We start from the raw sequence: 12956 nt of genomic DNA on the forward strand, positions 1-12956 counted from the left end.
TTATAGGCTACTGTCTGCATTGGTCGACTGATTGGTCGACTGGACCAGTCGACCAATCCACTCGACCAATGAGTACAAGCAACCCCGCAATTGGTCTGCTTTTGGATGTTTTGGTATCTTTTCTGTTAGGGATCTTTCCTAATATGTTGTATATACTTGTTTAGGACCTTCTTCTCAAGTTTGTCAAGATCTTACTTGATTTCTTAGGATTCCTTTGCGAGTTATAAAAGGTAAGGATGGTTACTTCTTTAACAACATGAATTGTAAATCTTAGTTTCTATATTTGAATCTTGTTAAGTTATTTCTTTAATTAGATTCTTATAATGTTATACTACTGTGGTACTGTCTTGATATCAGTAGCATTACTTATTCATATTGAATTGACTCATGAATGATTTACTTACCAATTATATACAAAATTGATTGTAGTTATTGATTTCTTTCCATATATGAAGTTACCATATATGTGATGATATGTATTGATGCATGTGTATGCTTAAGTATGGTTTGGAAAGGAGAGGTGTCCTTTTGACACTTCTGTCCTTGGACTACTACGGGAATATTATGGGATGTTTCCGGAGATGCCCTCTGGACACCTTCCTAAACTGTTGGATGACATATTGAGGATTGTCTAGTAGTGTTTGGCTAGGATGTCCTGTTATGTCAGACCCTAATCGGAGGGGTATTGAGACCGAACGACCCGTGGTAGCAATGGGGATTCATGGGCGCTCAAGACCGGTAACCAACCCGTGAGAGGACAGGAATCACATTGTGGGGGCCATTTATTGGTAGGGTTGCATATGGATAGACTTGGGCTCACGGGCGCTCAAGATCGGTAACCAACCCGTGAGGGGACGTGAGAGCTTCCCGTTTACCATATGTGGATGACCAGTAGGGTTGATGAGTCCGTAGTCAGGGACTATGAGGACTCTAGTGTGAAGGATACCGGAAAGGATCGTCAGGGACGAGGAATGGACGTATCTGGATCTGACTTGATGTAACTAAGTAGAAGACTTGCATTTGGCTAGGCTTTACCCTGAGATGTGCCGGTACTTAGACCAATGGTGATGTGAGAGAGTGGTGACCTATACCCCCAGCCATGGAATGTCCCGAGGGATGCCGGACCCATTACCAACTAATGATGAGTGATTGAGACCTTCCTAAAGAAGTACGGTGCTATGACTTAAAGCATGTCTGCCAATAGAGACCAGCATATGTAGAGTTAGGTTCATACATTCATTGTTTGTCTTATACCATATTGCATCTATGTTTGTTGTGTAATCCTGCCATTTATGTTATTATGGATTTAACTGCCTTACTGAGTTTCTTTGAAACTCATTCCTTTATTGTACAATGTTTGTTAGACTATTCTACAGGTACTGAATATCATGACGGCCCCTATGAAGAAGCGCAAGGCGAAGAGGCATATCTCCAGGAAGGTGATTGCGGTTACAACAATTACACTGAAGATCCCGCGAGTGGTTATGCTCCGTACGATGCTTAGTCCGACCATAGAGTGGAAGCGCCCTTGTGCCGTTTATGAGATTTATACTTATAGGGATGTTGTCTATAAAGTTGAGAACAATTTAGTTACCTATTGTACCTGCTACTGGGATTAGATTCTGTCTTGCTTATTCTTTTTTAGAACTACTTTTCCGCTGGTTGTAGAGTGGGATTTCGCCTCACTTTACTTATCTGATTTAGACACTCTGATTTTATCTAGTACTCTGATTTATATATGATTCATTCTTTCCGTTTTTGGATCTATGGTTTATCTTCCGCACTTTTATTATTATTGTTCATGATTATGTTATTGTTTATGTGGGAGGTTGATTACTCGATACCTGATCTTCGGGCTGTGGATCACACTCTCGGGTATGCCAGATAGGGTACCGGCTGGGAGGATGTGACAGCTCTCATGTCCTCTCACGGATATGACTCACCGATCTCAAGCGCCCATGAGCCCAAGTCTAATCATATGCAACCCTCCAATAAATGGCCCCCACAATATGATTCCCGTCCTCTCACGGATATAACTCACCGGTCTTGAGTGCCCGTGAATCACATTGCTACCATGGGTCATTCGGTCTCAATACCCTTTTGATTCGGGTCTGATATAACGGGGACATCCAAGCCAAACACTGCTAGACAGCCCTAGGTATGACAACCAATGATTCGGGAAAGCGTCGATGGGCATCTTCGGAGAACATCCCATACTATTCCCTCTGATGTCTAAGGACAGAAGTGTCAAAAGGACACTTCCCAATCCCAAACCATACCTAATCAAATACATTCTCAGATCAATCATGACATACACAACCAACAATTCATCATATAAAAGAGAATGTAAAAGCATAATCCGATCAAGCAGTAATAAACATTTCATATAAGCTTGAATAATGAAAAAGAATACATAAACAAGTGCTATTGTACTTACAGTAGTATATCAGAACTATAAAGTACAAGAACAGTAAACAAACTCATAGTTTCATAAAGTAGAAACCAGAGAGTATGCGATCTATGTTATTATGAAATAACTGTCCTTACCTTGATTATCGCCGAAGATAATCCAAAGATCAAAGAGAGAGACACCAAACTTGACAAATAGACTCCTAACAAGCATAGATACAACATTAGGAAAGATACCTAAAAGATCAGAGAGCAAACGAATCAAATCGGGCAAAAAATTAAGCTACTACCTCCTTTGGTCGAGTGCTTGGTCTACTGACCAGGTCGACCAAGCAGTCGACCAATCAAGTCAGTACAGAATTGCAGAATTTAGATTGGTCATAACTTCTTTGTTTGAAGTCGGATTGATCCGAAATTTGAAGGGGAACTTCCTAGAATGTATTAGAATCATTTAGGAGGATAAAAACATCAAGCCATGGTCAAAATATGTGTTCTTGATTTGACCCAAGAAACTAGGGTTTCAACCTTTATGGTTCCCATGAAAAGGTTATGATCACATATTGAGAGGGAATGATTGCTATCAAGAAAATAACAAGAAAATCATTGAAAGATCAAATTTAGATTAACATAAATATTACCCATGAGGTTTCCCTCGCATGGGAGATTACCAAAGGTTTCTAGAAAAATCATAGAAGGTCAGGGTTTCAAGAAATTAATCAGGCTAGGGTTAAGATCATGACGATGATCATAGATCTCAAAGAAATGAAGGAGATCACAAAGGGATGGTTGCAAGAATGCAGCATCTTCTTCCTGATCTCAATCAAGAACAAGATCGAAGAAAAGAAATTCGTAATGTCGAAGTGATTACAAACCTTGAATTGGCAGATTAGAGATGAGAGGCTTCAGATCTGCAGAGGAATCGTTCGAATCACCAGAGAGTTTTGGAGAGGTCTTCTCACATTCAAAAAGTGTTTAGGAGGCAGCCGTAACTAAGAAACACGAAGTAGGGTTTAAATATAAGTGAAAAAACCCTAAAATTACATTTTCTCAGATTTAACAATCCTTTGGTCGAGTGCTTGGTCGACTAACCCAGTCGACCAATCAGTCGACCAAGGCATACAGTAAGGAACAATCAGGGAATTGAAGGATCAAATGGGCTCTAAACCTCAAGGGCTTTTGCACACACATCAAGTGACATATCTAGCATGTAGAAATACCTTCAAACCAAGTCAGATAATATTCCAAGTCCTTCAACTAATCTCATCTTCAGACAGGTGTAGCTTCCTTTCCAAATCTACACAGACTTCCAAGTATGGAACTCCATCATCAACATCCATGGGTTCAGAGTCAAACACCATGTCTTCTACTGAGATGGCCCATAGTTGGCTTCTTCCTTTACTCTGGGTCTTCGGACCTACAAACAACCGGGTTACCGGGTCAAAGTCAGGGTTAGGTTAAGGCTAGGTTTCACAGTTATAGTAGATGAAGCTGACTTGTAGGAGGCTACTACCAGAAAAGCGGAGAGGAAATCATGCTGAGATAGGTAACTACTCACGTCTCCGAGTATTCAGGGAATAACCCTATGATTGGACGGCCTTCAAAGGGGATCGAGAATTCACTCAACGGTCGAGAATTGGGGTAAGGTCTATTTACACTAGTGATCAACTCACTCTAGAGGTATCTGAATCGTTTCCTAATTACGTATTCGTTATTCTTATGCTCTGCAATCAGCCAGAGCCTTGGTGATTAGTCTAGTTATTGACTTAAGCTTCGGAGGTGGTCTCCCAACTCCCATAGTCGGGCCACGTCTAATTCTATTTTGTGGGTCATCTTTACAAATCCAAAGGCTTAACAATTTTTGGACGCATCATTTAGTGCCGTCTGTGGGAAACGCTTCGAAAAGTCATGGTGACTAGATCAGCAACAGCAGCGGCAGCTTTACGAGAAATTACTGCTCGTCCTCAAATAGAGATTCCGGTCGTTAGACTTGAAGGAAGCAGACTCCCAGAGGTCCAGGAGGATGGAAGGGAAGAAAATCAAGACCCTCCCAATCCTCTCCAGGAACAAATGGAGCAATTACAAACCCAGTTCTTGGAAATGCAGCAAACGCTCCGTTTGCTACCCGGACAAGTAGTTGCACCACAAGCACCTGACCAAATAGAGGTGAGAGGACGTGCACATGGACCAATCTTGGTTCCACCCTTGATCCAGGCACCAACACTTTCTCATCAAGTAGATAAACAACAGGGTGAAGGTCAGAATTATGGTCAGAATCATCAAAAAGATCCTCAGGACCGAGTCCGGGAAGTAAGAGCCGACGAACCACTCGAAAGAGATGAGCGGCATGATAGGCCACAGGCAAGCCAAATAGGAATGAAGGCGAGGAGGCGAAGAGGAGTCCACACCCACTCACCAACCTCGAGACGTTTAGGAAGAGGAACTGTTCGGACAGAAGATGGACGATCGCTACATATTGGCCAAGAACTCGCCAACATAAATCAAAGATTGGGGCAACTGTCTCGAGGCAGAAAGGTTGATGATATCTATTCAGTCATCCGAAAGACTCCTTTCACTGATGCTATCACTTTGTTCGAATTTCCACATAACTTTAGGCTTCCAACTTTTACGGCTTTTGATGGATCGGGAGACCCCACGGCCCATATTAGTTACTATCAACAAACGATGGCAGTGGCTGGAAACTCTGATGAAATCCTTTGCCGAGTTTTTGCTTCTTCCCTAACCGGCGCGGCCCAGAAGTGGTTCTCAAACCTTCCTTCGGGAAGAATCAATGGCTTTGAGAACTTAGCACGCAAGTTTATTTGACGTTTCCAGAGTGGTATCCAGATCAAGAAAACAGAGGAGAAACTCTTTACTATCAAGCAAGGAAGGAATGAATCAATACGGGAATACCTGAAGAGATTCAATAAAGTTACTATGGAAATAGGCAACTTGGATGATCAAGTAGAAAAAACGGCCCTCTTTACAGGTTTAACCAACCAAAAGCTACTGGAGTATTTACTTCATGATATGCCGACCACCTATGTTGAGTTAGTACTACAATGCCAAAAACAAGAGAAGTGGTAGAGATACTTGATGCCCGACAGGGAGATGGTACGCGACAAGGAGAACCCAAGGTAGCAACCAAAGAGATAAAAAGTCTTAGAAAGAGGCCCAAAGCAGAAGCAGCCCGATCGAGAACGGGCTAGAAAGACACGTTTGGCTTGAAGAAGGCGATCCCCAGACCAAGACGAGTACACACCATTAAATACTACTCGGTCTGAGATACTAATGCAGATAAAGAATCAAGATATTTTAAGATGGCCCCCCAAGATCGTTACAAAGACGGGAGAAAAGAATATGGAAAAATATTGCCGCTTTCTCAAGGACTACGGGCATTATACTAATGACTGTAGGCATCTCAAGGCGGATATTGAAAGGCTAATTAATCAAGGACACCTTACAAACTTTCTAAAAATTAGGGAAGATGAAAAGAGAGCGATCAATGAAAAAAGAGGTCGTTCGCCAAGCAGGGAACGTCGGGTCGAAGCACCAAAGTCTAAGAAAGGAAAGGAGGTGGCAGGACCCTGCAGATCCCCAATTCTTACAATGTTCGGGGGAACTGAACCCGAATCCTTACGAAAGTTGAAATAAAAAATGAAATTTGTGGGATTGGGGGAAGCTCAGAAAAGAAAGAAAATGGATGAAGTACCTATTACTTTTGGTGAGGAGGACGAACGAGGCATTTGCATGCCCCATGATGATGCTATAGTCATCAAAGTAGAAGTTGGGCGAAGACACATAGGATCTTCAGTTGATCTCCTATCTTATGAAGCTTATGAGAAGCTGAATCTTGAAGAAGGGCTGATGAAACCATCCTCGACTCATCTCTATGGATTTGTGGGTTCATCAACCGTGGCAGAGGGGACAATTCAGTTGGATCTCTCGGTAGGAAATTTCCCGAAAGAATCAACCATTCAAGCGAATTTCTTGGTTGTTCGAGATCTTCCCGCATATAATATGATCTTGGGAAGACCCTTGTTAACAAAGCTGGGAGTTGTGGTGTCGCCAAAACACATGAAGATAAAGTTTCCTACACACACTGGAATCTGGTAAGTAGTTTCAAATCAGAAACTATCCCAACAGTGTTATGTGGCTTACCTGAAGGACAAGGTAGGACCTGAAAAAGCCACGGCCTTACCAATTGAAATAAGGGATGATCGGGAAGAAGACATCATGCAAAGGCCCGAACCCGTGGAAAAGTTGGAACGTATATGCTTACAATCGGAAGATGAAGTAAAGTTTACTTATATCGGGTCCGAACAACCTGAAGCCTTCAAAGAGGAATTGATGATTTTCCTTCAGAAAAACATAGACGTGTTCACCTGGTCAGCAAGCGATATGCCAGGAATTGATAGAACTGTGGCCGAACACAAGCTATGGCTTAATCCCGACTTCAAACCTGTAATTAATTCAAAGGAGGCGAAACTTCTCGATTGAAAAGCATGAAGCTACCAGAGGGGAGGTTGAGAAACTAGAGAAATCTGGTTTTATCAAGCCCATTGAGTGCCCAACATGGTTGGCCAATGTAGTAATGGTAAAGAAGCCCAACCGAAAATGGAGAATGTGCATTGACTACACAGACCTCAATAAAGCATGCCCGAAGGATTGTTATCCTTTGCCACGAATAGATCTCTTAATTGATGCCACTATCAGGTATAAAACGTTAAGTTTCATGGACGCTTATTCCGGATATAACCAAATCCTAATGAGTAGGGAAGACGAAAGATTCACGGCGTTCATGACCGATCGAGAAAGCTATTTCTATAAAGTCATGCCATTCGGTTTCAAAAATGTAGGAGCTACATATCAAAGAGCCGTAAACAAAATTTTTAGCAACCTAATTGGGAAGAATATGGAAGCATACGTAGATGATATGCCAGTAAAAGGCCTCCTACGGACAGGCCACATTAAGGATCTTCAGGAAATATTTCCGTCCTGAGGAAGTACCAAATGAGGCTGAATCCAAAAACATGTGCCTTTGGAGTGTCTTCGGGCAAATTTTTGGGGTTTATGGTTTCCCAAAGAGGAATTGAGGCAAACCCCGCCAAGATACAAGCATTGATCGACATGGATTCCCCAAAAACTGTTCGAGATATACAATGCTTAACAGGACGAATTGCAGCTCTAACCAGATTCATCTCACAAGCGGGGGAAAGATGTTTACCTTTCTTCAAGGCATTGAAAGACCTAAGGGGAAGTAAGGAGGCTCGTTGGATGGAGGAATGTCAGAGGGCATTCGATGAACTAAAAAGAAGAATCAGACAGCCGCCACTACTTTCTCGACCCAAAAAAGGCGAAACCTTACAAGTATACCTAGCGACCTCACACTCGGCAGTGAGTGCAGTCCTCATTCAGGGGAAAGATAAAAAAACAATGACCTATTTACTATGTAAGCATGTACTCTTGGATCCTGAAAGAAGATATTCAGCGACCGAGAAGCAGGCTTTGGCCCTCATGATAGCGGCCCGCAAGTTAAGACCTTATTTCTAAGCTCATCCAATCGAGGTGTTAACCAATTTTCCTTTGAAGAAAGTACAATTTAAACCGGATCTATCGGGAAGGATGGTAGCGTGGTTTGTCAAGTTAGGAGAATTCCAGGTAGATTTCAAGCCCCGAACAGCTATAAAGGCACAAACCCTAGCTGATCTCATAGTAGAATCCGTAGTCCCAAGCGAAGGGGAAGACGAGCTTACATTACCCAGCATGTGGCACATTTATGTCGACGAATCAAGCAACAAATTTGGTTCGGGAGCAGACGTTTTGTTAAAGAGTTCAGGAGGATTTTTAATCCGGTATGCTTTGAGATTCGGGTTCCCAGCAAGCAACAATGAAACCAAATATGAAGCTCTCATTGCGGGGCTCAAACTAGCGAAGGCTTTAGCAGTAACTGAAGCAACGATATATAGTGACTCCCAACTTATCATCAATCAAGTAGAGGGGGAATACGAAGTAAAAGAGCCATGTCTGCGGAAATACCAGGAATTGATTCAAGTCCTGAGAAAAGATTTCAAGGACATGAAAGTGTGCCAAATACCTCGAATGGAGAATTCGGTAGCAGACGAACATTCAAAATTAGCAAATGCTAAAGAGAGAACTTTAGAGCCATCTATTTACATTGAGGAATTAAATCTCCCAAGTGAGAAGGTTGAAATTGTTTCGTACATTGAAAGTGCAAGATGTTGGATGGATCCCATCATTGAATACATTCGAGACGATAAACTCCTTGAAGACATAAAAGAGGCCCGATCAATCAGGAATCGTGCGGCGAGATTCACCATCCAACATGGAAGGTTATATCGTCAATCATTCGCGGGAACCCTGCTCAGGTGTGTCGGCCTAGAGGGGGCCAAAACGGCGTTAGCCGAGGTTCATGAAGGTATCTGTGGTTCACATACGGGAGGACGAGCTCTTGCACATAAAATCCTTTGTCTTGGATTATATTGGCCTAAATTACAAGAAGATTCCTTCAAGTACGTTCGGGAGTGCCCCCAATGTCAGATACTGTCACATCCACCCAGCCGGTACCCTATCTGACATACCCGAGTGTGTGATCCACAGTCCACAAGATCCAGTAGTTAGAGAAATACCTCCCACATTCACAACCATATAATCAAGAACAAGACTAAATCAATGTTAACAATATTATTCAAATGAATCAAGGTAAAGTAACGAGATATTCATCAGAGTGCGGAAAAGATACCAATAGATATATAAATCAAAAGTAGAGTAAGGCGGAATCTCACTCCACGAGTACAGCGGAATGTAGTTCGAAAATCAAATGGGATTACAACTGATTCTAAAGACAAGAAAGAAAGATATAATCTAAACTAGAGTCTTTTCTACTTTATAAAGGATGTCCTCATAGACATAGACTTCATCGATGATGCTCAAACGCTCCCACTCCACAGTAGGGCTAATCCTGGTAACAAGAGAGACCACTCGAGGGATCCTCAAAGTAATCTTCGTAGTCGCCAGCACTTTGCATATGGTACGCTTCTTCATCTTGCGCGTCCTCATACTGTGCTTCATAGCCATCAAAACCTGTAGAATAGTCTAACAAAAGATATTGTACAAAAAGGAGTGAGTTTCAAAGAAACTCAGCAAGGCAAGTTATTCCATAATAGCATAAATAACATAGTATCACAACAAAGAATAAGATGATATGATATGAGGCAACAATGTATGTATGAGTCTAACTCTATGTATGCTGGTCTCTATAGGCAGACATGCTTTAAGTCATAGCACCATACTTCTTTGGGAAGGTCATTCACTCTCCCTCAGCCATCTAGGCATCTTGGGCTCTGCCAGTGGTAGTTGGTTAAGGCATCCCTCAGGACATTCCATGGCTGGGGTTTAGGTCACCACTCTCTCACATCACCATTGGTCTAAGTATTGGCGCATGTAAAGGTAACGCCTAGCCCAATGCAAGTCTTCTACTTGGTCATATCAACTCAGATCTAGATACGTCCATTCCTCGCCCCCAGCGATCCTTTCCGGTATCCTTCACACTAGAGTCAGCATAGTCCCAGACTACAGACTCATCAACCCTATAGGTCATCCACATATAGTAAACGGGAAGCTCTCATGTCTTCTTACGGGTTGGTTACCGGTCTTGAACGCCCATGAGCCCAAGTCTATCCATATGCAACTCTACCCATAAATGGCTCCCACAATGTGATTTATGTTCCCTCACGGGTTGGTTACCGGTCTTGAGCGCCCATAAATCCCCATTGCTACCACGGGTCGTTCGGTCTCAATACCCTTCCGATTCGGGTCTGATATAACAGAGGTATAACCTTGCCAAACACTGCTAGACATGTCCTAGGTATGACAAACCAATAATCCGGGAAAGCATCAAAGGGCAACATTGGAAATATCCCATACTACTCCCAATGAGGTCCAAGGACAGAAATGTCAAAAGGACATTCCCCAATCCCAAATCATACCTAAGCAATCACAATCATAATTCAGTCATATCATCCACGACAAATATCACATCATATGAAAGAGTATAATAAGACAATATTAAATAAATAAGGAAACATACATGAGTAAGTAATCATACATAATCAAGTACATAAAGTAAATAAAGAAATAAGATCCTAATGTACTTGCAGCATTCATATCATAATAGAAACTAACATAACAGTAGCAAATCTAAGTAGTTCCCAAATTAGAAACTAAATCTATGCAAATCTATGTTAATATGGTAACAACTTTCCTTACCTTAAATAGATCCGAGAATATTCCGGACGGACAAGAGGATGAATCCAAAGTTAGCAAATAAACCCTAGAATAGCATCACACAATCATTAGGAAGTAGCCCTAAAAGATTAAGCATGATTCGAATCAAATCGGACGAAGAAAACAGATTCTGCTATTGCGGGTTGATTGGCTGGGCACCATTGGCCAGTCGACCCAGGCAGTCTGCCCAAGAGCAAATCCAAAAGTAAAAAGGGAATCTTGATCCGAAACCTATGCTACACAAACCAGAATGCGATGAAACTTGGAGGGATTGTCTAACACAGTAGTCTAAGCCTAGAAAACATAATTTAGACATCAAACCACCATTAAAACATTACTTCCTAATTTAGAACCATAGTTCTATTTTGGTAAAAATCATAGTTTTCATTGGAAACATGCTATGAATGAAAGAGATGAACTAGAGATGATTAGATCTCATTCTAGTACAAGAACACAGTAGATCAGAGGTATGAATAATCATAGAGAAGCATCAATAATGCTAGAATGAATCAAAATAGGAAATATTATCATAGTTTAAGAAGAAATCATAAGAATCATGTTAAGAATGAATGAGATGATCATAATACATGAGAATGAAAAGAGATTGTAAGGATATGACTACAAGGTTGCAACATCTTCATCATAATCTCAGTTCAGAGATGAGAGTGATCATGGAAAGAATAAATCATTAACATAAAAGATAGATTACTAACCTTTAATTGAAGAACAAGAGAGAGAGTTTGCAAGATTGCAAGATTAGGTCTTCTTCTTCACTCTTGGAGGCTTGGAGATGGTTTCCCTTCGTTCTCTAGGTGTTATGGAGGCTAGGGATACTAAAATCACGAAGTCATGGGGTATATATAGCAAGATTCTCAAAACAGAAGATTCTGTTTGAGTTCAGCAACTCTGGGTCGATTGGCTGGGTAGCATTGGGAAGTCGACCCAAGCACTAGACCCAGTGACACAGCAAAGCCAAAAATAGGGATTTGAGGGTCTTCCACTACTCGGAATCAAACGAAACTTTAAACACATATTCTATAACATACCTAGCATGGAAAAATGGCTTTAAATCATATCCCACCAAGCTCTAAGGTCATCAACTAATCTTCTCTTCATCAAGGTGCAGTCTCTTCTCTATATCCAACACTGACTTCAAGTATGGGGCATCATCTTCAATCTCCATAGGGTCGGAGTCGAACACTATATCATCTACCAATATGGCCCATAGTTGACTTTCACTTCTACTTCGGGTCTTCGGACCTACAATCAAAGAGTATCCGGGTTAAGGTTAGGGCCGGGTTTCACAGATACACTCAAACGTGCCCAGGCAATCGGCCACAATATTTACGTCAATTCTAAACCCAATTCCATTCGCAATGTGGGGAATTGACTTAATGGGAAAGTTTCCACAAGCAACAGGAAGAAAAGAGTACTTGATCGTGGCAATCGATTATTTCACAAAGTGGGTCGAGGCAGCTCCATTGGCGTCAATCAAAGAAAAACAAATGGAAAAGTCCGTACGACAATCAATTATATAAAGATTCGGGATCCCTAAAGTATTGGTTACCGACCATGAAACTCAATTCGATAATCCTCAATTCAAAAACTTTTGCAATACCTATATGATAGATCACCGAATGTCATCGGTGGCATATCCTCAAAGCAATGGTCAAGTAGAGGTCACAAACCTAATGCTATTAGAAGGAATCAAGAAGAGGATTGAGACCAATAAGGCCTTGTGGACAGAAGAACTTCAAAATGTACTATGGGCATACCGAACAACGGTCCGATCTCCAATTGGTGAAACTCTGTTCAGATTGACTTATGGTTCAGAAGCACTGGCACCAGTCGAAGTAATGGCAGGAACCATTCAGGAGTGAGAATTTGAAGAACAGGCGAACGAAAAAGGTATGTTAGATAGCCTTGAGCTATTAGATGAAGTCCGCACATGCGCAGAGCCCGAACTCAACCAGTATCACCGAAGAATAGCCTCTCACTACAACGCTCGAGTCAAGAACCGACAGTTCCAAGTAGGAGATTTGGTTCTAAGAAATACTATGGCCTCCGACCCGCGTCATTAGAGAAAGTTGGACCCCACTTGGGAAGGACCTTATATGATCACAAAGAAGATTGGTTCGGGAGCGTAGAAGCTAAAAACTTTGGAGACCAACCACACATTGGACCGATCGTGGAACGCAAAGCATCTGAAGAAAATATTTTCCTAAAGTCAAGCGAAACTTCCC

The 12956-nt window shown here is 41.7% G+C and overlaps 2 protein-coding genes across 2 annotated transcripts; both read left to right on the forward strand.

The window, feature by feature from the left end:
* Window positions 1–6063: 6063 nt before the first annotated feature.
* On the forward strand, window positions 6064–6522 carry LOC149006152 (uncharacterized). The gene has a single exon (XM_089165347.1). It carries the CDS (start codon window positions 6064–6066, stop codon window positions 6520–6522), a length of 459 nt encoding a protein of 152 aa, XP_089021473.1.
* A 1509-nt stretch (window positions 6523–8031) lies between these two features.
* LOC149006153 (uncharacterized) lies at window positions 8032–12593 on the forward strand. Its single transcript, XM_089165348.1, has 2 exons — window positions 8032–8845; window positions 12343–12593. Exons 1-2 carry the CDS (start codon window positions 8032–8034, stop codon window positions 12591–12593), a joined length of 1065 nt encoding a protein of 354 aa, XP_089021474.1.
* The last annotated feature ends 363 nt before the right edge of the window (window positions 12594–12956 follow it).

The sequence above is a fragment of the Hakea prostrata genome, chromosome 8, assembly GCF_041222555.1.
Source record: "Hakea prostrata isolate BN-2017 chromosome 8, UWA_Hpros_2, whole genome shotgun sequence".
NCBI lineage: Eukaryota > Viridiplantae > Streptophyta > Magnoliopsida > Proteales > Proteaceae > Hakea > Hakea prostrata.